Source organism: Camelina sativa, chromosome 1, assembly GCF_000633955.1.
Source record: "Camelina sativa cultivar DH55 chromosome 1, Cs, whole genome shotgun sequence".
In the NCBI taxonomy this organism is placed as follows: Eukaryota; Viridiplantae; Streptophyta; class Magnoliopsida; order Brassicales; family Brassicaceae; genus Camelina; species Camelina sativa.
In genome coordinates, this window is record NC_025685.1 from 19,573,610 (window position 1) to 19,600,181 (window position 26,572).

The 26,572-nt window shown below is 32.4% G+C and overlaps 5 protein-coding genes across 5 annotated transcripts; 1 reads left to right on the forward strand and 4 right to left on the reverse strand.

Moving 5' to 3' along the window:
- On the reverse strand, positions 2,105-3,035 carry LOC104699512 (histone H1-like). The gene is made up of 2 exons (XM_010414817.2): positions 2,858-3,035; positions 2,105-2,755 (listed from the first exon to the last, which is right to left on the reverse strand). Exons 1-2 carry the CDS (start codon positions 2,942-2,944, stop codon positions 2,336-2,338), a joined length of 507 nt encoding a protein of 168 aa, XP_010413119.1. The 5' UTR covers positions 2,945-3,035; the 3' UTR covers positions 2,105-2,335.
- On the forward strand, positions 5,435-6,304 carry LOC109128282. Its single transcript, XM_019234293.1, has one exon. It carries the CDS (start codon positions 5,435-5,437, stop codon positions 6,302-6,304), a length of 870 nt encoding a protein of 289 aa, XP_019089838.1.
- On the reverse strand, positions 6,577-7,160 carry LOC104709885 (uncharacterized protein At4g04775-like). The gene is made up of 2 exons (XM_010426430.1): positions 7,139-7,160; positions 6,577-7,052 (listed from the first exon to the last, which is right to left on the reverse strand). Exons 1-2 carry the CDS (start codon positions 7,158-7,160, stop codon positions 6,577-6,579), a joined length of 498 nt encoding a protein of 165 aa, XP_010424732.1.
- Positions 8,095-9,607, reverse strand: LOC104699513 (peptidyl-prolyl cis-trans isomerase Pin1). The gene is made up of 2 exons (XM_010414818.2): positions 9,156-9,607; positions 8,095-8,509 (listed from the first exon to the last, which is right to left on the reverse strand). Exons 1-2 carry the CDS (start codon positions 9,388-9,390, stop codon positions 8,385-8,387), a joined length of 360 nt encoding a protein of 119 aa, XP_010413120.1. The 5' UTR covers positions 9,391-9,607; the 3' UTR covers positions 8,095-8,384.
- On the reverse strand, positions 16,159-18,251 carry LOC104699516 (peptide methionine sulfoxide reductase A5-like). The gene is made up of 4 exons (XM_010414826.2): positions 17,827-18,251; positions 17,057-17,169; positions 16,816-16,960; positions 16,159-16,706 (listed from the first exon to the last, which is right to left on the reverse strand). Exons 1-4 carry the CDS (start codon positions 18,151-18,153, stop codon positions 16,509-16,511), a joined length of 783 nt encoding a protein of 260 aa, XP_010413128.1. The 5' UTR covers positions 18,154-18,251; the 3' UTR covers positions 16,159-16,508.

A 26,572-nucleotide genomic window follows, 5' to 3' on the forward strand; every position in this document is an offset into this window, starting at 1 on the left:
ATATATATGGGCCTTCATTAACTTCTGGCCCAAAGCCTTTTACTTATTTCTTCTTCTTCCTCCACGACACAACACTTCTACATCTCTTCTTCTTCTTCTTACGCTTCTTCCTCTTCTTCTTTTCTCCATCTTCTGATTTTTACACTTGATTCCTTGCAAAGGATTAATCAATGATGAGATTCCAACAAAAATAACAAAAGTAATACGTACGAGTACGACCGACTATAATCTTAAAGGTGAATATGTCGACGACCAAAAACAGATGAATATTTCACGTTAAAATCATAATATTTCGTCTCAAAATCTATAAATATGATTTGTCCCCAAAAAAAAAATCTATAAATATGTATATTTTTATATGCAGTACGATGTAGTGAATTGGAATAATTTTGGTACAAAGATGAAAGAACCAAAGAAAACTCAATTACTCTTTATCAAAAAAAATAAAATAAAAAAAATAAGACTTAATTGTTATAATTTTTTATATTAAAGGTATATAAAATATATATAATTCGTTTCTCGACAAAAAATATATATATATATATATATATATATATATATAATTCGTGATAATATACATCGAAGGATGATCATGTCTTCTATTCTAACTACATTACTCGATTGATCATAGGTCGATGTGACATGAGCTCTCTCACTACAATGTCAATGTTAAATGTATTTATCAATATAAATAGGATCACACATGCATTTTTAACGTGAAAGAAAAAAGAAAAGAAAAAAGCAGCTTTGACTTCGAATGACAGAAATCAAAGGAATCTATCAAAATAAAATAAATAATAGAACACTACCAGGTAATTTTTTAAACTGATAGAAATATTTTAATAAATGTACCGGGTGAAAAGTTTACGTATTCAAAAGTCAAAGAAAACAGATTGTGTAAGAAAAATCGGGTAAATTAATTTTGTGAACAAAAGAAATGGTAGAATCTATCTAATATCTCCAGTAATAAGAAATTATTTTTTTACTTTATTTTGTTTTGGGTGAAAATTGAATATTTAGCTTAGCCTTTTTTGGTTCCAACTGATGACCAAGATGAAAAATATGGAATTACAGTAAAACTTCTATAAATTAATACTATTGGGACCAAGAAAATCTATTAATTTATCGAGGTTTTAATTTCTCGATAAATTAATAATTATTAATTTATAGAGAGATTTTCCTAATTTGGTAAAAAAATATTTAAAATAAGATTTAATAGTTATAACTAATATTTTTATAAAACTAATTACAATGAAAATAACAATTATCATGTTTTGACAATAGCACTCAAAGATTTTTATACCGTAAAAATATCAAAAATGAACTTTAATAAAAATTAATGTGTCATATATACATATATTTGGATAATTCTATATAATTATTAATTTATATTATTGATGGGACCATATATTTACAAAAGATTTTCAAAAAATTTAATGTTTTATTATATTATCGAATTATGTACAAAATTACACTAGTCCCAACTTGGGACCAGAAAAATTTATTAATTTATAGAGATTATTAATTTACCGAGTATTAATTTATAGATGTTCTACTGTATATTTTATGTTCCAACTTCCAACTGATAAAATATGTTAGTTAGTTAGAAGGAGAAACTTTTTTCATTTCGTTTATAAGAAAACCATATAAATTAACAAAGGATTGATATAGATTTTGAAAACCATATAGATTTTGTAGATCTTACTCTCAATCGAACCATATAAATTAACAAACGATTGATATAAAATCAAATTTCGATTTCTATAACCTTAGTTATGAAAGATTACAAGTTTTAGGGGAATGTATTTTACTTGTCTTTTGGGAGAAAAGAATTCGATATTTACTCGTGCAACAAGAACAAATTCAAATTCAACGGTCTTGCTTCTTATAATAAGACATAAATAATGAGACGAGATCCCAACAATATAATCACTTATTTATTCCTCCCACATGGATTGACAAGAACCCACTCTATGATTATAGAAACTAGTTTATTTTAGCATCACAGCTTATACGAAGTAATAGAGGCACAACAATTATGTATACATCATTGTAACCTTAAATATTTATATGTAATTATGAATGGAACAAGCAAGAAAGAAACTTAGCTCTCAATCCAACCAAAACTATTTGCGAGTATATTACATAGTAGTAGTACTAGTTTTACATCAGAAGACTCTTTAGTCTTTCACACCTCAAAACCCAAAAGAGACTACACCGAACCAGAAACAGAGTCGGCCATTTTTACAGAGACAAAAGAAAACAAAAAAAAAAGACAAAACATTATTCTTCAAATTCACGGAGTTTCTTCTTCTTCTTCTAAGTGATCAACTGATCAAGCAGCGGAAGCTTTCATGACCTTCTTCTTACCAGCTGAAGATTTGATGGACTTAGGCTGTCTCACCTTCTTCGCTTTTCTCTTCTTTTCTTGTTTGTTCACAGACATAGTTTTCTTGGACCTTGTCGAAGAAGACCTAGTCCTACTCGTCTTCTTCTTCTCTCTTTCCTCTTTCTTCAAATCCTTCTTCTCCTTGTCCTGCTGCCTTGTTGTCATCTTGGTGGTCTCTACGAGCTTGTAAGAGGCTCTGATCTTCACGAGCTTACCTTTAGCGACAGAGTTTTTAAGCTGTAGAGAAAGTGTTTTACGAAAATTCTCTGGAAGTGAAGGCTTGTGTTTCTCCTCTATCTTCTTAGCTATAACGTAAGGGCTTGATCCGTTCTTCTCTTTAAGAGCCATCAAAGCTTCTTTTATCATCTTTCATCAAAACCATAATCAAAACAAAAACCTTAATTAAGTTTAACAGATAGAACTCAAACGAAATAGATATAGTAATAGAAGTCAAAAGAAATGACTCACCTGAAAGTATGGAGGATGAGTGGCGGTTTTTGGTTTTTGTGGCTTCTTCTCCGCCGGAGTCTTCTTCACGATCTTCTCTTCAGCCATTAGAGACGGAATTAAGATACTATTGATGCAGGGGATTTTTAGTGAAAGATGTTGCTTTGTTTTGTCTCTGGAAAAATGGCTTTTTCATACCTGCACAATAGTCTTGTGTTGAATTTATACATTTGACTATTGATCTGGCGTAAACATACATTATGTTGATAAATATTTGAATTTCGTACTCTAACTTTGAAATTAATACCCCAAGTATAATTGTTGTGCCATAACATACAAAAACGTGTTTATCGACTAACTCTGTTAAGCTTCCGTTTAATCAAAATAACGTGGATTCCACGTGTGCGCGACGATCCAAACGACGTCGTTTTGGCAAAGCAAAGAATCAAAAATTTTGTCCAAAACGACGTCGTTTTTTATTTCTATCCAAAATCTTTCTTCTTCTCTCCCGAAACTCTCTCTCGCGGCGGAGGAACCCTAGAATTTGGGCGTTTTCAATTTCGAGTCGATCTGAAGCCGAAGGCAATGATTCCCGGGGATGAAGGTGGTTCGGAGGTTGCACCTGGAGATCGAAACCGGTAATTTTCGAAAAATCATTTACGAAATTCCTCATAGTTCATCGATTGATTAGCATTGGATAGTTTGTTGAATTCTATTGTGTAATTGCATCAAAAATGTGTTATAATAGTGGGTATTTGTATAAGTTGTGTATGATTTGTGTGTGTGTGTTAGAGAAAATCTCGGTTTTGAACAATATTTGGTTTTGTTTTTGTAGACCTGAAGATCCAATTTTCATAATCTTCTATAATGGAAAGTTTGAAGTCGCCAATGGTGCTGTGATTGCATATGTTGGAGGCGAGACTTGTAGTCTTGAATGCAAGGCAGAGACAATATTTACAAACATGGTGGAGTCGATTGGGTTGTATATGATTGGGCAAAGGATATGGTTTAAATACCCCTACGAGATGTTCTCAGAGTTGAAGTTGTTGTATGATGGATCCGATAGTTTCCAGAGAATGTGTTCAGCTGCGCTGTGGACAAGATCAATAGAACTCTATGTGCAGAAGGATGAGATTTGTAATGATGGAGCTGGTGAAGAAGAACACAATGATGATGGAGCTGGTGAAGAAGAACACAATGATGATGGAGTTGGTCAAGAAGGAGTCAATGATGGTGGAGATGGTGAAGGCAACGATAGAGCTTGGTCTGCTAGAGGTAGTGATGAGGAGGATTGTTTCGGTAGAGGAGATGATGATGATGAACATGAGGAAGATGAGGCTTGTGATTCTGAGGCCACTCCTCAGAATTCAGATGATGAGGATGGTGGATCCGAAAAACACCTTAGGTACAAAAAAGGCAGTGGAGAGATAAGATTGGGGCAGGTATTTGACAGCATACCTTTGTTCAAGGAAGCTGTTGTTGAGTATGCGCTTAAGGAAGGAACTAATGTGAAGTATTCAAGATGGAGATCTGAGAAATCGGAAGTCATATGCTCTCTTGGTGGTGGTTGCAAATTCAGACTCTATTGTTCTTTTCAAAAAGAACTTAACACATTCCAAGTCATGTACTGCAATGACTTCCATTCATGTGTCCCAAACAAGTATAGCAAGGTAGTGAAGGATGGGGTCATTGCTAAGTTAGTATTGGATGACATTAGGAATGATCCTACTTTCAAGCCGAAGGCAATACAAGCAGTAATGGAGGACCGTTACAACTTGGTGGTCACTCCAGATCAATGTAGAAAAGCCAAGACAAAAGCATTGGCAATGATTCAAGCTGAACATGATGAGCAATTTGCTAGACTAAAGGACTACCGTCTAGAGCTACTTGAGTAAGTTTTTCTTTGTAGATTTGCATTTACTTTTTTGAAACCGATTCTCATCTCTTACTTTGCTTATTTTTTTGTCAGTTCTAACCCAGGCTCGACTGTTGAAGTGGGAACAATGAGAACGGATGAAGGTATTGAGAAGTTCGACAGGTTCTACGTCTGTTTGGCAGCACTCCGGAAGACATTTGTTGCTCAATGTCGACGCATATTTGGGATAGATGGTTGTTTTTTGAAGAACGATGTCAAAGGTCAACTCTTGGCAGCTATAGGACGAGATGCCAACAACCAGTTCTTCCCTGTTGCATGGGCTGTTGTGCCAGTAGAGAATACAGATAGTTGGCTATGGTTTATCCAGCTTCTTAAAACAGACTTGCAACTTGGAGATGGTGAAGGATTTAGTCTCATCTCAGACAGGCAGAAGGTGAGTTGGAGACACTTACTCTCCTAATCTACATTATACTTAAAATATGAGTTTGAGACACTTACTATTTTTATGATAGGGCCTGCTTATTGCTGTGGAACAAGAGTTGCCCAAAGTCGAACATCGTATGTGTGCACGCCACATATATGGGAACCTTAGGAGAGCATATCCGGGTAAAGAGCTGCCTAAACACCTATTTTGGGCTGTTGCCAAAAGTTTCAATAACGCAGACTACAACAGAGCCACTGAAGAACTGAAGAAGTTTGATCAAGGTGTTTATGATGCTGTGATGTCGAAGAATCCAGAGAACTATAGTCGTGCTTTCTTCGGCTACACATCAGTGTGTGAAGATGTCTCGAATAACTTCTCAGAGTCTTACAACAATACTATCAACAAAGCAAGAGAGATGCCATTGGTAGCAATGTTGGAGACCATAAGGCGACAATGCTTGGTCCGAAATGAAAAGAGAAGAAAGAAGGCTGCAAAGCACAAGGGGAAGTATACTCCGAAAGTGGCCAAGACTATTAAGGAAGAGCAGAGATACTTGAAGTATTGTCAGGTAATCCCCTGCGGTAATGGTCATTATGAGGTGGCAGAACATGTTCATCATGGTTTCAGGGTTGATATGAATGCAAAAACATGTGCATGTAGAAGGTGGAGTATGACAGGAATTCCTTGCCGTCATGTCTTGCGTGTAATTGGGATGAGGAAGAATCTGAAGCCTGAGGATTTTGTTAACTCTGACTGGTATTTGACATCAAGATGGGTGGCTCAATACAATGAGACAATGAGGGGAGTTAATGGTATGTACTTCTGGAGAAAATCGGGTGAAACAGAGATTCAACCACCACCTAGAGAGCCAACTAAAGGGCGGACAAAGATACAAAAACGAATCAAGGGCAAAAATGAATCTCCAAAGAAAAGGAAAAAGAAAGCAAAGGTTGTAGAAGATGTCGCTCCACCAAAGAAGATTAAAATTAGCAGAGCAGGAATTATTTTGCGTTGTGCTAACTGTAGCACGGTAGGACATAACACAAGAAGTTGTCCTAATCTTGGGGTCCATCGCTATAAGCCAAGGAAAGCACAAGGGAAAGGTCCAAGTCAAGCAAGTCAACCAAGCCAATCAAGCCAACCATCACAGATTTCACTTGCTGATTAGTTGTTTTATAGCTTATGATTAGGATGGTTCAAAGTTTTAGGATCATGTTGTTTGGATTGAATGTTTAGGATGATGGTTTTTTGGTATATGGTTTAAGATGTAGGATGCTTGTTTTTTGTCTACTTATTGAATCGGATGTTGTTTAAAACTTTGTCATCTAAATGGAATCATCTAAAACAACACTCTTTATAGCATTTTAGCTCCATTACCATTACATAAACATATTGCTCCATTAACATTGGTAGCAAGTCAAGACATGTTTTGCTTATTGCTTAAAAGATTAAAGCATATACAACAAACATGACTACACTACACACAATCAAATTTTTGAAGCTACGTAATGCTTGAATCTCTTTCTCACAACAAACGATCATGGCTTTGAGTTCTCCAATCTCCTTCTCACATATTTGTGCAACAGCTTTTATACCTTCTATTTCACTTCCATTGCTATTCATTGCTAGACTCTTCATCTCAGCTTCCACATCATGTAAGCCTTTCTCTAAGCTTCCCACATCTACTTGTATCTTCTCAACAACACTCTCAACCTCTTCAATCTCTTCCACCATAGATAAGTCAGTCCATTTGAACAAATGACCACAATTCTCCTTTGAGCCATAAGGACAACAATAGAATAACCTCCCTGGATTCTTCAATGTTTCTGAAGTTTTGATTACAGACACTGCACCACATCTACATTTTCTAGGTATCCCTCTTTCTTGTCCACGACGATTGTAGCTCGCTTTCAACCCTTAGCCAAATTTCCAAATCAAAATTCGCATATATATTATCGAAATTGAATAATTAAAATCAACCAAAACAATAATTATTACTTACCAGAACTAGATGATGAATACATACGATAACCTACTTCAGATCGACTCGAAATTGAAAACGCCCAAATTCTAGGGTTCCTCCGCCGCGAGAGAGAGTTTCGGGAGAGAAGAAGAAAGATTTTGGATAGAAATAAAAAACGACGTCGTTTTGGACAAAATTTTTGATTCTTTGCTTTGCCAAAACGACGTCGTTTGGATCGTCGCACACACGTGGAATCCACGTCATTTTGATTAAACGGAAGCTTAACAGAGTTAGTCGATAAACACGTTTTTGTATGTTATGGCACAATAATTATACTTGGGGTATTGATTTCAAAGTTAGGGTACGAAATTCAAATATCTATCAACATAATGTATGTTTACGCCAGATCAATAGTTAAATGTATAAATTCAACACAAGACTATTATGGAGGTATGAAAAAGCCGTTTTCCCTTTTGTCTCTATATCTATTAATTTTTTGTGCTAAGCTCATATATAAGGCCGAGAAATGTGTGCGTGTGTCTTTTGTATTCGTTACGGTTTTGGTCAGTGGATCGATTACGTGTGCATTAATCAAGTCTCGAGCGTACACATGTCTCTTGCAGGCTGGATTCCATGTGTTATATGCGAGAAACACACTTAGAGGCGGTGATGAGAGTGTGTTTGTTTTCTACTGAATACTAATCCTCAATTTAAAAGCTGCTCTTTTGACGTCATTTTTAAAAGAAATAATTCATAAATATTGTAAATTATCGTTATAGTCTCTGGATATAGCAATTATGAAGCTAACCCAATGGATTGAATTGGGTTAAATTATAGTTAGAATCAAGGGCTAAAGTGTAAGCCTTTATAACAGGTTAAAATATGAACTGTCAAATGGCTCAAATCCCATGTACGATTAGATTAGTTACGCTTAAGAAGATTTAACTATTTCTCGATCATGATGAGAGAACCAAAGACTAGTTTACAAAGGCAAAAACCAACACAAAATAACTGTCGCATAAAGACATCACGAAGATATTTGAAAGATGATGATACAAGTCACTGTCTACGACAGACAGGACTGTGCTTATGAAGCTTTAAGAAGAAATGAGATACAGTGTCTGTTTTTTATCATATGTTTGGGTTGTATCAAATTCGTAGACAGATTCAGAATCAAAACCACAATATTCTTCTCCTATGTTCTTCTGGTCAAGAAGACAAGGAAAAAGAAGCTTGGCAACCTTTGATACATTTTATTATATCATATCATCACAATCAGATCAGATCAAGCTGTTCTCTTTATGATGTGGACTCCACTGTCTGTGTCGACAATGTCGCTTATATCTCCCACCTTGAGTGCATATGTAGCTTCCTCAAATGGTTTCTGCATTTGACCTCGACCAAAGGGACCTGAACACACAAGTACATTACACAATCAACATCAAACAATTCAGCATAAGACCAATTATACATACTCATCAAAAAAACAAACCCTAGTACAGTTTACGAGCCACCAATTATAGATTAATCAAGGAAGAAAGTTTAGATTCTAAACATCGGAGACGATCTAACCGGACATTAGTGAGATTTATGAGCACCAGCTATATATATATCTAAGGAAGGTGCTTCAGAATCTAAACATATGTGATGATCTAACCAGACAATAGTTAGATTTATAAGTACCAACTATAGATATATTAAGGAAGAAACTTAAAAGCTAGAGGTTAGTAAGACTCTGAGCACCAACTCTAAATTCCAAACATAGTGATGATTGAGCAGACTCTAGTAAGATTGATGAGCACTAACATATCATCAAGGAGGAGATTTCAGATTCTAAACATTGGCAATGTATTCTAAGCAGACTAATATATGCTCAAACTCTCTTCTCCTATCACTATCTCAATATGAACTTAGTCTAGCTTCCTTCTACAAGACTATCCAGATCAATTGCATCTCTTAAAATTCTAAATTGCCACAGGATCATCTGACTCTCAAGTGCAATCACTCCTAAACCTAAACTCTGCGTTTATCTACAGATTAGGGATAAGAAACGAACCGAGATCGCCGCCGCGTTTAGCTGAGCTACAGTCAGAAACACGAGTCGCAACTTCCTCGAAATTAGCCTTGCCGGAGACAATATCTTCACGGATCGATTTGAGCTGCTCGACGGCGGCTTCTCTAGTAATAGTTATAATAATCTTACCTTCTGGATCTTTCCACGACGCCTTCCTACGAGATCCTTGATGCTTAATCAGAATATGCGACGCCTTGACTTGATCCCTCGACGACATCTTGCTCTTCTTCCGATGCTTGCTGTGGTGGTGGTGATGATCGTCTTTCTTCTCCTTCTTCGATCGATCTGTGGAGGAGACCGAATCGTTCTTCCGTTTCCGATCTGAATCTATTTTCGTTAAGTTCGTGCGGCTCTCTTTTTCTTTCTCTCTCTCTTTCACTTCACTATTTTTGCTTTACCCTAATAAGTGACGTTTGCTGCGATGGTGGTGGGACGCGTTTTTATATCGCACACAATAATAAATACATATCCTAATTTCATATCGAGTAGAAAAATAATTACAGTAATATATAAATAAGTTTTATTATATCAAAGCAAAAGGTTGTGTTAATTAAGAAAAAAAAAAGGATTTTTAAAAGAAGTAATTTAAATTACCTCGATTAAGTGAATCAATTCAAGATCTAGGTACCAATTATCATTCCTCGAACCCTGATGAGACTCGATTGAGTCACTCCCCGTGTTGAACAACTTTGTTGGGTTAGACATATTGTCTATATAATTAATATTTAACTAGATTTTAAGACATGTGCTCTAGCACGGATAAAAATTTATTTTACATATATTGAAATTTTTATATAAAATATATTTTATGTGATTATTTTTTTTTTTAAAATTTTGGATAAAATATTATGCAATAAAATTATATGTTAAACATGACTGCTTGAAAAAAATATATATTTTGTAAATTTTATATGGTTAATGATTCTAGATAAGTATCCGTGATACATCACTGGTTAAATTTTATTTTATACAAAATTTTGTATATTTTATATTTTAAAATAAAAATTTAATATGTTGTATTAGTTTATTGTGTATGTGAAGTTTATTCAACAATGTGTAATCTACATCCTGACTTGAATGTCATTATAAGACATAATTTTGTTTTAAAAAAACAAGTTAGTATATTATGAATAATTTAATAGAATATTGTTATACTTTTTATTTTAATATACTTGGTTTCTTTAAATTCTTTATAATTTACATATTAATAACATTGCTATAACAAATCAATTTAGAGTTGTCTAGTTTCTAACTTTTATATCAAGTTTTAATATTTTCAAAATAAATTATTTAAAGTTTATTATATTATAAAAAATTATAAAATTCAACAAAAAAATATGAAATTAAATTTAAATATTCAAATTTTGATCCGTTACTCAGTAAAAAAAGTTAATTTAATAGATATTATTTTTAAAGAATAATATTACTAAAGCTTGAATATTTTATAGATTGAACAATTTATATTTGTTTTTGAAAATTCAACTTATGGTATATCCGGAACTAAAACTATTTTTTAATTATAATAACTAATATGATAATTTATTTGTTTCACAAAATAGACTCATATATTAAAATGAGAGGTGAATTATAATGCTAATTAGCAAATTAAGTTAGATATAAAAAAAATTATTTGATGAATAATTTAATAAAGGAAACTAATATGGTAAGTTATATGAAATGATTTTTTAGAACATTATTTTTAAGAATTTTAGAAACAATGTGTTCTAGTAATATAATCTTCCGAAAATAAGTGAAAGTTACACTCACTATTTAACTTGTAACCAATTAATCTATCAATTTAATTATAACCTATTTATAATCAACTTATTAAAATTATATAGTCTACAAAATAATGTTGTGTATTTCCGTTTTATTATAAAGAGGATCTTTCGAACATATAAACGAACTATCCGGTTTAACATGATTTATAATCAGATAAGATTTGCTTGATTGTTTGGTTTTATAATCTCAACTCAGTGAGTTTTTGTTTTGGTTACAAAAATTTACGTTTGCTTGATTGTTTGGTGGACGGTGGTAGCTCGGCCTGCGAGTTCGGGTTTTTGGGTCGGGTCGGGTCAGTTATTTCGGGTAGTTGGGTATTCGAGTTTTTGAAACTAACCGAAATAAATTTCGGGTCGGGTCGAGTCGGGTTTCAGTTAATTCGGTTTTTGATTTTTTTTGTCGAGATGAACCGGAACTCTTTGGTTCTAATAAATGGCAGCCGAACAAACAAAAACGATTTGGGCCAGGCCCAGTAAAAGAATTAAGAAAAAAAAAAAGGTTGTGCTTTTAATAAAAACGGTGTGTTTTAAACTTTTAAGTCATCTTCAACCTACAGCTTTTAAGGCATGCAGATCTGGTCTACAGCTTTTTTGATGTTGTTTACCCTTGATCTGCACTTAAACAACTAAATATTTGATCTACTTATATTCTGCTTAATCTGCTTGAACTACTTGATCTGCTCTGCTTTATATGCTTTCTCCATTCAAGGCTAAAGTAAATACAAAAAGTTTGGTACTAACACATGATAAAATAAAATAAATTGAAAGAATACAGAATTTGGTGAATCAGTCAAAAGGTTATGTTAATTAAGAAAACAGGGGTGAAGTAATCTTAGTACAGTGGTCAATAGTAAGTCCTTAATGCACAAGGCACCATCACATCCAGGATCGAGTCTCGGTTCTTACGAATGTAGGGATTTGATTAATGGACCAACTAATTGTGTCTAGTTGATAAAAAAAAATTCGCTTCCTACAAATGTAGGAATTTGGATTAGCCACACGTACACAGAATTGATGGATCATCGTACCAATACCGTTCCTCGAACCAAGGTGAGACTAACACTCCCGTGTTATACCACTTTGGTGGGTTAGAATTAGTGTTTTATTGTCTATTTAATTAATATTTAATCTTTTGAACATATAACAAAATATCCGGTTTTAATATGGTTTATAATCAGATAAGATTTGATAATTAACCAATACGTTAATGAGAAACTCCATAGTCCATAACGATACAATGAATGTTAAAATGAATCTGCTTACACAAAATATCCGGTTTTAATATGGTTTATAATCAGATAAAATTTGATATCAATACCTTATTGAGAAACTCCAATACTCCATAGTCCATAACGATACAATGAATGTTAAATGAATCTGCTTACAAGAAAACAAAAAAAGCATACTTGATCCTTCGGGTAAAACTTTCTACAATATTTACCATGAAAACTTTAGGGTAAAGAGTCATATACTCAATCTTTTGCATATTATTTTTCTAATGAAAGTAGTTGAATTTGATTTTATTGATTTTTTAGTATTTAAATAGTATGATTATCAAATTTTATTTATATATATATAGATATCTTGGATATAATTATTAATGATTTTTATTTAACCATTAATTTAGCTTTAAAAATAAAAATTAACTAATTATAAGAATGAATACATTAGAGATATATAAAAATATTTAGATATTGAATTGAATATGTTTTTTAATCATGAAAAATCAAAAAATTTTGTATATAATATTTTTTATTTTTTTATTTTTTTATTTTTAATAGAAAAAAATTAAAATATATTTTTTTGGTCGACGCCGGAGTCAACGTCCGGCTTCACCGGAATCAGTCGACCGGTACACCGGATTATTTGTTTATGGTGTTGACCACATAACGTCATATAGTTTATGCATGTGGCCATGTAATACATATACTTCGTGTAGCTAATAATACAATAGTATACTTGGTATGTGTGACCTTATATTCTCCTATACTTCGTGTAGCTAGAGATCTTTTTCCTTACAATTAAACAAGATTGTAGGTCGGTTTGGGGTTATAAACGATGATTTAGGTTTACAATTAAACTAGATTAGGTATCGGTTTAGGTTTATAATTAAACGAGATTATGTGTCGGTTTGGGATTACAAAACAGAATTAGGGTTTAGATTTTTTAATATTAAACAAGTTTATATATAGGTTTCACTTTACAAATGATAATTAGGGTTTAGTTTTTATAATATTACACAATTTTATATGTTGGTTTGAGTTTATAAAGGATAATTAGGGTTTATTTTTTATAATATTACACAATTTTATATCTTGGTTTGGGTTTACAAAGGATAATTAGGGTTAAAATTTTACAAAACTAAATTATGTGTCGGTTTGGGTTAAATAAAATTTATATTTTTAATGATTTTTGTTTCAGTATATTTATTTATTTGATTTTTACATATTATTTCAATATTATATGACATCTCCTATATAATAAAACAGAAGTACACAACATTGTTTTATAGACTATATAATTTTAATAAGTTAGTTACAAATAGGTTATAGATTAAGTTTTATATTATTTTTATAGTCTGGATTTATTGTTTTCAAAAATCTTAAAGAGAATATTCTAAAAAATCATTTGATATCATCTAACTTACCATATTAATTTCCTTTATTAAATTATTCATCAAATAAAATCATTTGATATCTAACTTAACATATTAATTTGTAAATTATCATTATACTTCACCTCTCATTTATATATATGAGTCTATTTTATGAAATAAATAAATTATCATATTATTTATTATAATTAAAAAATAGTTTTATTTTGGATATACCATAAGTTGAATTTTTAAAAACAAATATCAATGATTCAATCTATAAAATATTCAAGGTTTATTATAATTATTCTCTAAAAATAATATCTATTGAATTAAAAAATTTACTGAGTAAGAGGTCAAAATTTGAATATTTAAATTGAGTTTCATACTTTTTTATTGAATTTTATAATTTTATATAATATAATAAACTTTAAATAATTTATTTTGAAATATTTCTAAAATATTGAAACTTGATATTAAAGTTAGAAACTATAAACACTCTAATTTGGTTTGTTATAGGAGTGTCAATAATATGTCACTATAATATGAAAAAATTTCAAAAAATTAAGTATAATAAAACAAAAAGTATAACAATATATTAAATTATTCATAATATAAAAAATCGCTTTTTAAAAACCAAATTCACAAAATTATGTCTTATAATGACATTCAAGTCATGATGTAGAATTTACATTGTTGAAATAACTTCACATTAAACAAACTAATTCAACATATTAAAATAAAAAATATACAAATTTTGTATAAAATAAAATTTAACCAGTGTTATAGCACTGATACTTATCTAAAATATTTTTGATTGAAATTTTATGTTAAACTAATCTTAAGGCTCTATTTAAAAAATGTATGAATAGTAAAACAAATATAAATTACTCTTAAAATTTTATTGTATGTTAATATTAATTATTAAATTTTTAATATGATATATCGAAAATAAAAATGACAAATTTTATTTTAAAATAAGATGTAAAGATTATTATATATACATTAAAAATAATATTAGTATTATCATTGAAATTTAATTTATTTAATATTCAATATATTTTAAAAACAATTTTATTGTTTGAGTACCATTTACTATTTTGTTCTTCTATACAGATTTTCTTTTTATTTTTCAAAAACTGGTTATTCCATTGCACATTGTTCTTTTTATTCATTTTCTTTTTGTTTTTCTAATAGTTACTAGTACGAAACTATATGTTTTTGGCTTCTAGGGGGAGAGCTCGGCTGCATAACATTTTAGTTTTGTGGCTAGAGTTGATCTTTCAAGCTCTTCTTATGTGGTGTTTCCTATTAGCTGATTAAAAAATTGATGTTACTTAAGCTCAAACTTCTGTTTTTTTTTTGTTTTGTAACCGGATATTTGATGTATTTTTTTCTTGATCCAGCCTATTAAGTAATGAACAAAATTTTTAGTTTTTGTAAAAAAAAAAAAAAAAAATTTGAGAATCAAACTTAGTCTTAATATTTAAAATATCGTGTTTCATGAATGTATGATGTTACATGTAATATTTTTAATTTTATGATATAATATAACTGATTTGCCGTGTTTCATGGGGACAAAAACAGAAAACCTATAAGGGAAAGACCATGTGAGTATGTGACATAAACGTAATACACTACATCAAATGGTAGCAAACTTAGAGTGTATTTGCTTTATATTTTTATATTATCAAAACTAAAAAAATAAATTATTATAGTGACGTACTAATTGAAACCTTATTTATTTTTTCAAAAATAACTAATGTTTACACACCACATGAATTCATATATATTTAAACAAAAGTCTATGTTAGAAATGAATTCAATCAGTTTAAGTGCGGACTAGTCCAATTTTAGTTCGGTCTGGAGCATATACTATGCAACCATTCAAAGCCATAGTATTTTATAGTATAATTTATAATTTATAATATTAGTATAAAGTTGCGTGAGACTTTTCCTAGTTCCATAATAATTTAGGAGAAAATAATTTATGTTTACCAAATCAAATTTGTTGATCCGCATATGGAAATCTTAAAAACAATTTTTAAAAAGAAGTAATTTATATTACCTCAATTCGGGTGAGTTAAGCCGCAACGAAGGATCAAGGTTGTACGAATTCCTCGAACCCTCGTTAAACTCACACAAGTGTCATCCTGTGTTGAGCCATTGTGATGGGTAGGAATCCGTGATATTTTGTCTACATAAATAATATTTAATCTTTTGAACATAAAATAAAATATCCGGTCTAATACGGTTACGATGAGATACTGATTGATTAACATATAAGTTGATCATCAAGATTTTCAATATTGTTGATGTCCAAATAGGTAACAATTAAGATATTTAGTTCGGTAAAAGAGGGTCGAAATTCTCTTATTAAATTTGGTGCTGGGGCACAAAAGGGATCGGACTACAAAGGATTAGTCGAGCTAAAAAGCAACGAGCTTTACAGGTAATGAATGAGGTCGTCTACGATTGCCGGGCTTAACTCACCCGAATTGAGGTAATATAAGTTACTTCTTTTTAAAAATTGTTTTTAAGATTCCATATGCTGAATAACAAATTTGAGATAGCGTGAATGAGGTCTAATACGGTTATGATGAGATACTGATTAATTAACACATAAGTTGATCATCAAGATTTCAATACTATAATGATACAATGAAAAACGAAACAAATCCATAAATGAATGGATGCTTACAAGAAAACGAAAAGCATACTCTGAGAGATGAGAGATGAGAGATGAGAGATCAGAAAGAAACAAGAAAAAAAACACTGAACAATCAATCACCACTCAAAGGACAAGGTCAAGGGGTAAGAGTTGGACTAGGACATACACATTGTTGTGATAACTGACAACTATACGACCAATTTCCTGGCCAAAAGAATGAACCAAATCTTACATCTGTGATTATCAATCGTATCCAAGAACACGAAGATCTCTCTCAAGGCTTATATATATTAGATGTCTCTCAACACGGGCCAACCTTTTCTAATGATCTCATTAACTCTAGAGTCTATCTGTTTTTGGATTCTAGGCGGGCAGAGCTCGGCTGCATAACCGTTTAGTTTTGTGGCTAGAGCTGATCTCTCAAGCTCTTCTTCAGCCATGTTTCCTATTAGCTGAATAAGAAATGGATGTTGCTTAAGCTCGAACTTCTGCAAAAAATACAAAATTCAAGTGAACATATGGATTTTCACAATCGTTTATCTTATAACAACTGGATTAACAGCTAACAACAAGATGTAGAGAGACTCAAAGTTGAACCTGGTGATCAGGCTCTGCGCGATAAAACGTTCCTAGCTGTTGAATTGGAGTAGTGACGATACTGCTTCTTGATTTCAGTTGCTCCCTTTCTTTGCTAGTAGAAGCCAGTCTCAACTCTTCTGTAGAATTAGTGAAAATACACGATCTGTTCAAAAAGATTCCAATGTCTTAGATTTAGGGCTAAACAAATTCAAGTTCACCAAACAGCTAGTGTGTGGAGCTTTTTTACTTCCTCTTTTACCTGTATTGATTACCCACATCAGGACCTTGTCCAAACACTTGTCTAGAATCATGACTAGACGAGAATACATCTAAAAGCTGACGAGAACCAATGATCCTTGGATCGTATTCAACCTGAAGACAGTTACAGAGCAAGAGCAACACAAATCAGTAACTTAAAAATCAGCTCCTGAGACACAAGGATTATTTTTAAACAGAGCAGATGAACATAGACAATTTAAGTTAACCCTCAATCACACATTACTAAGGCTCAGCAAGAAAAAAAAAAGCTAAATCAGCTATAGGATTATGATAAAGAATATGAAACATGAAAGATATCAAACATGACTTTGTCGATCTAAGATAAATATATTCATCAAATCGAACAAAAGAAGAGGCAACAGATCATTTTAGCTTAACCTCAATCACATTGACAATAAGATTACACTTCACACATAACGAAAACTCAACAAAACAAGCTCAATCAGCTACAGAATCTACCAATCAGGCTATTAAGATATAGAACATTGCGGATCTTGAGCATCTTCCAATCGTCGTCTACACAAATTTGTCTATCCAATTGAATACTATTTAAGTAGAGCAAATCAAATCGAACAACATAGGCACTACATCCAGCTCTCAAACCACAGATTCAGTATAGCTAAAACCAAATCCGAATAATATGATGACTTAAAAAGGCAACAAGATCAATGATAAAGATAAAGCTCAATTCAAAGCCTGCGGCAATGGGAACATTGGATCAATCCTCAAAATCGAGAAAACGAAACCAACCTGTACGGACTCGGCGTGATCACCCAAGTTCCTATACTCAGGATTCGCTTTCGTTCCGCCGGCGTAACCGGAGGTTGTTCGTACGACGCCATTGATACAACCAAAAGCCGCCTCCGATCTCCAGAAGCTCCCGAGAGCGAACACCGCAGATTTCAAAGGACGATCGGGAGAATCAACGACAGTATCCGAGATCTGATTCGGAATCCTGATGCAAACAGCTTTATCGAGCAGAGAGATGCAAAACAAGAAGAAGAAGAAGAAGAAGAAGAAGAAGAGATTCGTATAAGGAATGAAGCAGCAACGGTTCATCTTCGGTGATAAAGCCATTACAGTTTACTTCTAGCTGCTGCTCCGAACCAGGGAACCACGAATCTCCTCCTCCATATGAACAACCTTTAGTCGCTCAAAAGTCACCTCCAATCAATAAATGGCAAGTTAAACTCATTGAAATCTTCGAGTCCCTCTATCTCGTCTAGAAGCTTTGCGGAGTTAAAAAAAAAAGAAAAGAAAAAAAAGAGGTAATTATTATTAAACATGTGATTAATCCATCACTGAGATCATCACACTTGTTCATGTAATATTACACTAACTTACTATTTGTCTTTTGTAATTCACCACTTGTCATTATCAAATATATAAGTGTGTGACTTATGTAGAGTTCACTATAAATAAGGTTTTATAAAAAGAGTAACATAATAGAAATTGTCTTTGATCAAATCTCTCTCGTGGCTTTTCTCTCTCTCTTTATTATTTATTTGTTCTCTTTACAAACATATATAAGTCTTTTATAGTTATAGTTCATAACACGTTGTCAGCATGAACGACTCTCGATCCGTTACAAGTTTGAGAATAAGCGATTTGTGATCCATCATCAATTTGAGGTAAGATTTAAGTTTTGTTCAAGTTGTTTGAATTTAATTAATTAACATGCATATTACTATATGTATTATATATAGAGTAAAACCTCTATAAATTTATAATGTTGGGACCATGAAATTCTATTAATATACCATGAAATTCTATTAATTTATAGAGACTTTAATTTCTCAATAAATTAATAATTATTAATTTATAAAGAGACTTTCCTAATTTGGTAAAAAATGTTTAAAATAAAATTTAATCGTTATAATTAATATTTTTATAAAACCAATTGAAATGAAAATAGCAATTATTATGTTTTGAAGAAAATAATCAAAGATTTTTATACAGTAAAAAAATTAAAAATGAACTCTAATAAAAATTAATGTTTATATATATACATATATTTAGATAATTTTATATAATTATTAATTTATATTATTGATGGGACCATATATTTACAAAGGATTTTCAAAAAAATTATTATCTTATTATATTATCTAATTATGTCCAAAATTACACTAATCCCAACTTTGGACCGAATAAATTTATTAATTTATAGAGATGATTAATTTAACGAGTATTAATTTATAGAAGTTCTACAGTAGAGTAAAAGACTATATATACTTCTTAATCATAATGGTATGCTTTGCCTCCTTGATCATTTAGATCTACATTCTTGATCATTATGGTAGGCTCTGCCTCATTGATCACATGGAAGGCTATGCCTCCTAAAATGATTATTTTAATTTATGAATACATTATATAGCTTATAATTTTTTAATAGTTTATATTTATTGCTAAAACAAGATTTTACAAAAGTGTTTCATAAAATTTTATTTTTAATAAATTGTTTTATTATTTATATAGTAATCATGTCAAACTTGACAAAGCATGAATTCGCCCCCCTTGATGTCTCTGGGAAAAATTATATGACATGGGCATTACAAGCAAAATTCTATCTGAAAGGGAATGGACTTCTCAAAAACCTCGATCCGTCAGAAACGAGGTTAGAAGAGGAAAAAGCAAGAGCCATGATGTTTTTGCGTCATCATCTCCATGATGGTTTAAAAAATGAATACATCACTAGAGAAAATCCCGCAGATCTCTGGATCGCTCTCAAGGATAGGTTTGATCACCAAAAGTATATGATCTTACCAAAAGCCAAACATGAATGGCTAAACCTGAGGTTTCAGGATTACAAAAGTGTAAGTGAGTAAAATTCCGCTTTGTTCGGAATCACTTCAAGGATGGCTCTCTGCGGAGAAGAAGTTTCCGATTATGATATGTTCGAGAAAACATTCCAAACTTTCCATCCTTCAAATGTACTCCTGCAACAACAATATCGAGAAAGAGGGTATACTCGATATTCTTAATTGATGCAAGTTCTGCATGTTGCTGAACAAAATAATGAACTCGTGATGATAAATCATCAAACCCGTCCAACTGGATCAACTCCACTTTCAGAAGTGAATGTTGCTACATCCAGCTATAATAATTGGCAAGGACGAGGACGCGGACGCGGACGAGGTTGAGGCTGTGGTCACGGTCGTTAATATTGAGAACAAAGCTTCCAATTTCTGTATGGAGTCATGCTATATTGCATGCTGCAGCATTGGTCCAAATACGACCAAACACATATAATAAATATTCTCTTTTACAATTAGCATCTGACCAAGAGCCAAACATATCCTATCTCCGTATTTTTGGATGTGCGGTTTATGTTCCTATAGCCCCACCGCAAAGAACAAAAATGGAGCCACAAAAGAGATTGGGTATATATGTCGGTTATGCATCACCGAGTATAATTTGATATCTTGAACCGTAAATTGGTGATATGTTTACGGCACGTTTTGCCGATTGCCATTTTAATGAAGATGAATTTCCAGTATCAGGGGGAGGAAGTAAACAAGTACCAAAAGATATTGCAAGTAAACAAGTACCAAAAGATATTACATGGTATACACCATCCTTGATATATCTTGATCCCCCTGCAAATCATCGTGAACTGGAAGTTCATAAAATTGTACATTTACAAAGTTTGGTAAATCAATTACTAGATGCGTTCATAGATACAAAAAGGGTGACAAAGTCATATATCCCGCTGCAAATGCACCATCAAAAATTGAAATTCCTAGAGAGAAACTTGATGGAAGAAAAGCTAATGAACCAAAAATTGAAACGGGGGAGGCCAATGGGCTCTAAAGATAAAAATCCCCGAAAGAAAAATAAAATTGGAGATGAAAAGGTTCAAGAAGAACCACATAAAGAGAAAAGTCCTCAGGATGATACAGAAAAATATGAGATTTCTATTAACTATGCTCAAGATGGAATGTTATGGGCTAGAGATGAAATCAATGATGATAATGGTATATTCTCTTTTTCTGTATCTACAGAGATCGATCATGAAAAAGATGATCCAAATCCAAGGTCTGATCAGAATGCCAACATAGGCCTGATAGGGAGAAATGGAAAAAGGCTATGCAACTTGAGTTGCTCTCCCTCACCAAAATAAATGTCTTTTGACCTCTTGCCATTGCATCTAAAGATGTAAAACCTGTTGGTTGCAAGTGGGTATTTGTGCGAAAAAGAAATGAGAAAGATGAAATCACACGATATAAAAGCCCAACTTGTTGCACAAGGTTTTTCTCAAAGGCCTGGAGTTGATTATGAAGAAACATATTCTCCGGTCATGGATGCAATTACATTCAGGTACTTAATGAGTCTAATGGTTTCTAAGAATTTAGAAATGTACCTTATAGATGTAGTGACAACATATTTATATGGATCATTGGATAATGATATATACATGAAAATCCCAGAAGGGTTTAAGATTCCTGAGGCATTAGACTCTAAGTCTAATGATATTTGTGCGATCAAATTACAGCGATCACTTTACGAATTAACACAATCTGGGCGCATGTGGTATAATCGCTTAAGCGAATACCTATTGAAGAAAGGATATGTTAATAATGAAATATGTCCATGCGTCTTTATAAAGAAATCTCCATCGGGATTTGTAATCATTTCTGTATATGTTGATGATTTAAATATAATTGGAACTCAAAAGGAGATTGATGATGCAAGAACTCATATGAAGGAATAGTTTGAGAATTCATATGAAGGAATAGTTTGGGAAGACTAAATTCTGTCTCGGGCTTCAATTAGAGAATTTCCAAGATGGAATATTTGTGCATCAATCAAATTATACGAAAAGATTTTAAAATGATTTAATATGGGCAAAGCGACTCCTTTTGAGTACTCCAATGGTTAATAGATCTCTGAATGTCGATAATGATCCATTCATACCTTGTGGAAATAACGAGAAAATACTTTGTCCCGAAGTACCTTATATGAGTGCTATCAGTAGACTCATGTACCTTGCAAATTGCACTAGACTCATGTACCTTGCAAATTGCACTAGACCAGATATTGCATTTGCTACTAATCTACTTGCAAGATATAACNGATTTCAAAGGACGATCGGGAGAATCAACGACAGTATCCGAGATCTGATTCGGAATCCTGATGCAAACAGCTTTATCGAGCAGAGAGATGCAAAACAAGAAGAAGAAGAAGAAGAAGAAGAAGAAGAGATTCGTATAAGGAATGAAGCAGCAACGGTTCATCTTCGGTGATAAAGCCATTACAGTTTACTTCTAGCTGCTGCTCCGAACCAGGGAACCACGAATCTCCTCCTCCATATGAACAACCTTTAGTCGCTCAAAAGTCACCTCCAATCAATAAATGGCAAGTTAAACTCATTGAAATCTTCGAGTCCCTCTATCTCGTCTAGAAGCTTTGCGGAGTTAAAAAAAAAAGAAAAGAAAAAAAAGAGGTAATTATTATTAAACATGTGATTAATCCATCACTGAGATCATCACACTTGTTCATGTAATATTACACTAACTTACTATTTGTCTTTTGTAATTCACCACTTGTCATTATCAAATATATAAGTGTGTGACTTATGTAGAGTTCACTATAAATAAGGTTTTATAAAAAGAGTAACATAATAGAAATTGTCTTTGATCAAATCTCTCTCGTGGCTTTTCTCTCTCTCTTTATTATTTATTTGTTCTCTTTACAAACATATATAAGTCTTTTATAGTTATAGTTCATAACACGTTGTCAGCATGAACGACTCTCGATCCGTTACAAGTTTGAGAATAAGCGATTTGTGATCCATCATCAATTTGAGGTAAGATTTAAGTTTTGTTCAAGTTGTTTGAATTTAATTAATTAACATGCATATTACTATATGTATTATATATAGAGTAAAACCTCTATAAATTTATAATGTTGGGACCATGAAATTCTATTAATATACCATGAAATTCTATTAATTTATAGAGACTTTAATTTCTCAATAAATTAATAATTATTAATTTATAAAGAGACTTTCCTAATTTGGTAAAAAATGTTTAAAATAAAATTTAATCGTTATAATTAATATTTTTATAAAACCAATTGAAATGAAAATAGCAATTATTATGTTTTGAAGAAAATAATCAAAGATTTTTATACAGTAAAAAAATTAAAAATGAACTCTAATAAAAATTAATGTTTATATATATACATATATTTAGATAATTTTATATAATTATTAATTTATATTATTGATGGGACCATATATTTACAAAGGATTTTCAAAAAAATTATTATCTTATTATATTATCTAATTATGTCCAAAATTACACTAATCCCAACTTTGGACCGAATAAATTTATTAATTTATAGAGATGATTAATTTAACGAGTATTAATTTATAGAAGTTCTACAGTAGAGTAAAAGACTATATATACTTCTTAATCATAATGGTATGCTTTGCCTCCTTGATCATTTAGATCTACATTCTTGATCATTATGGTAGGCTCTGCCTCATTGATCACATGGAAGGCTATGCCTCCTAAAATGATTATTTTAATTTATGAATACATTATATAGCTTATAATTTTTTAATAGTTTATATTTATTGCTAAAACAAGATTTTACAAAAGTGTTTCATAAAATTTTATTTTTAATAAATTGTTTTATTATTTATATAGTAATCATGTCAAACTTGACAAAGCATGAATTCGCCCCCCTTGATGTCTCTGGGAAAAATTATATGACATGGGCATTACAAGCAAAATTCTATCTGAAAGGGAATGGACTTCTCAAAAACCTCGATCCGTCAGAAACGAGGTTAGAAGAGGAAAAAGCAAGAGCCATGATGTTTTTGCGTCATCATCTCCATGATGGTTTAAAAAATGAATACATCACTAGAGAAAATCCCGCAGATCTCTGGATCGCTCTCAAGGATAGGTTTGATCACCAAAAGTATATGATCTTACCAAAAGCCAAACATGAATGGCTAAACCTGAGGTTTCAGGATTACAAAAGTGTAAGTGAGTACAATTCCGCTTTGTTCGGAATCACTTCAAGGATGGCTCTCTGCGGAGAAGAAGTTTCCGATTATGATATGTTCGAGAAAACATTCCAAACTTTCCATCCTTCAAATGTACTCCTGCAACAACAATATCGAGAAAGAGGGTATACTCGATATTCTTAATTGATGCAAGTTCTGCATGTTGCTGAACAAAATAATGAACTCGTGATGATAAATCATCAAACCCGTCCAACTGGATCAACTCCACTTTCAGAAGTGAATGTTGCTACATCCAGCTATAATAATTGGCAAGGACGAGGACGCGGACGCGGACGAGGTTGAGGCTGTGGTCACGGTCGTTAATATTGAGAACAAAGCTTCCAATTTCTGTATGGAGTCATGCTATATTGCATGCTGCAGCATTGGTCCAAATACGACCAAACACATATAATAAATATTCTCTTTTACAATTAGCATCTGACCAAGAGCCAAACATATCCTATCTCCGTATTTTTGGATGTGCGGTTTATGTTCCTATAGCCCCACCGCAAAGAACAAAAATGGAGCCACAAAAGAGATTGGGTATATATGTCGGTTATGCATCACCGAGTATAATTTGATATCTTGAACCGTAAATTGGTGATATGTTTACGGCACGTTTTGCCGATTGCCATTTTAATGAAGATGAATTTCCAGTATCAGGGGGAGGAAGTAAACAAGTACCAAAAGATATTGCAAGTAAACAAGTACCAAAAGATATTACATGGTATACACCATCCTTGATATATCTTGATCCCCCTGCAAATCATCGTGAACTGGAAGTTCATAAAATTGTACATTTACAAAGTTTGGTAAATCAATTACTAGATGCGTTCATAGATACAAAAAGGGTGACAAAGTCATATATCCCGCTGCAAATGCACCATCAAAAATTGAAATTCCTAGAGAGAAACTTGATGGAAGAAAAGCTAATGAACCAAAAATTGAAACGGGGGAGGCCAATGGGCTCTAAAGATAAAAATCCCCGAAAGAAAAATAAAATTGGAGATGAAAAGGTTCAAGAAGAACCACATAAAGAGAAAAGTCCTCAGGATGATACAGAAAAATATGAGATTTCTATTAACTATGCTCAAGATGGAATGTTATGGGCTAGAGATGAAATCAATGATGATAATGGTATATTCTCTTTTTCTGTATCTACAGAGATCGATCATGAAAAAGATGATCCAAATCCAAGGTCTGATCAGAATGCCAACATAGGCCTGATAGGGAGAAATGGAAAAAGGCTATGCAACTTGAGTTGCTCTCCCTCACCAAAATAAATGTCTTTTGACCTCTTGCCATTGCATCTAAAGATGTAAAACCTGTTGGTTGCAAGTGGGTATTTGTGCGAAAAAGAAATGAGAAAGATGAAATCACACGATATAAAAGCCCAACTTGTTGCACAAGGTTTTTCTCAAAGGCCTGGAGTTGATTATGAAGAAACATATTCTCCGGTCATGGATGCAATTACATTCAGGTACTTAATGAGTCTAATGGTTTCTAAGAATTTAGAAATGTACCTTATAGATGTAGTGACAACATATTTATATGGATCATTGGATAATGATATATACATGAAAATCCCAGAAGGGTTTAAGATTCCTGAGGCATTAGACTCTAAGTCTAATGATATTTGTGCGATCAAATTACAGCGATCACTTTACGAATTAACACAATCTGGGCGCATGTGGTATAATCGCTTAAGCGAATACCTATTGAAGAAAGGATATGTTAATAATGAAATATGTCCATGCGTCTTTATAAAGAAATCTCCATCGGGATTTGTAATCATTTCTGTATATGTTGATGATTTAAATATAATTGGAACTCAAAAGGAGATTGATGATGCAAGAACTCATATGAAGGAATAGTTTGAGAATTCATATGAAGGAATAGTTTGGGAAGACTAAATTCTGTCTCGGGCTTCAATTAGAGAATTTCCAAGATGGAATATTTGTGCATCAATCAAATTATACGAAAAGATTTTAAAATGATTTAATATGGGCAAAGCGACTCCTTTTGAGTACTCCAATGGTTAATAGATCTCTGAATGTCGATAATGATCCATTCATACCTTGTGGAAATAACGAGAAAATACTTTGTCCCGAAGTACCTTATATGAGTGCTATCAGTAGACTCATGTACCTTGCAAATTGCACTAGACTCATGTACCTTGCAAATTGCACTAGACCAGATATTGCATTTGCTACTAATCTACTTGCAAGATATAACTCAATTGGGACTAGGTTCGAGACATTTCCACACCCAAAAGGTGTTTGATGAAATGTCTGACCAACTAGTGCCAGAGACTTACGTTCCTAGCCTAAGAGATTAGTTGTCTAGGATGTTTGTTGACATGAACGAACTTGGTTGTCATGCCTGCTCAACCATGTTTCTCTAGCGAGAGCTGGGTATGGAAATGGTTGAGTCTGAGTAGCTTTTACCAAGAGATTGGATTAGCTAAGTTGAGATGTT

Coding starts and splice junctions, on each gene's coding strand:
- LOC104699512 (XM_010414817.2), bottom strand. CDS start 2,944: ATGGCTGAAGAGAAGATCGTGAAGAAGACTCCGGCGGAGAAGAAGCCA. Junction 2,756..2,857: donor CTCATCCTCCATACTTTCAG/GTGAGTCATTTC, acceptor TTTTGATGAAAG/ATGATAAAAGAAGCTTTGAT.
- LOC109128282 (XM_019234293.1), top strand. CDS start 5,435: ATGTCGAAGAATCCAGAGAACTATAGTCGTGCTTTCTTCGGCTACACA.
- LOC104709885 (XM_010426430.1), bottom strand. CDS start 7,160: ATGTATTCATCATCTAGTTCTG. Junction 7,053..7,138: donor GTATTCATCATCTAGTTCTG/GTAAGTAATAAT, acceptor AATTTGGCTAAG/GGTTGAAAGCGAGCTACAAT.
- LOC104699513 (XM_010414818.2), bottom strand. CDS start 9,390: ATGTCGTCGAGGGATCAAGTCAAGGCGTCGCATATTCTGATTAAGCAT. Junction 8,510..9,155: donor TAAACGCGGCGGCGATCTCG/GTTCGTTTCTTA, acceptor TTGTGTGTTCAG/GTCCCTTTGGTCGAGGTCAA.
- LOC104699516 (XM_010414826.2), bottom strand. CDS start 18,153: ATGGCTTTATCACCGAAGATGAACCGTTGCTGCTTCATTCCTTATACG. Junction 17,170..17,826: donor ATCACGCCGAGTCCGTACAG/GTTGGTTTCGTT, acceptor AACTGTCTTCAG/GTTGAATACGATCCAAGGAT. Junction 16,961..17,056: donor GATGTGGGTAATCAATACAG/GTAAAAGAGGAA, acceptor CTTTTTGAACAG/ATCGTGTATTTTCACTAATT.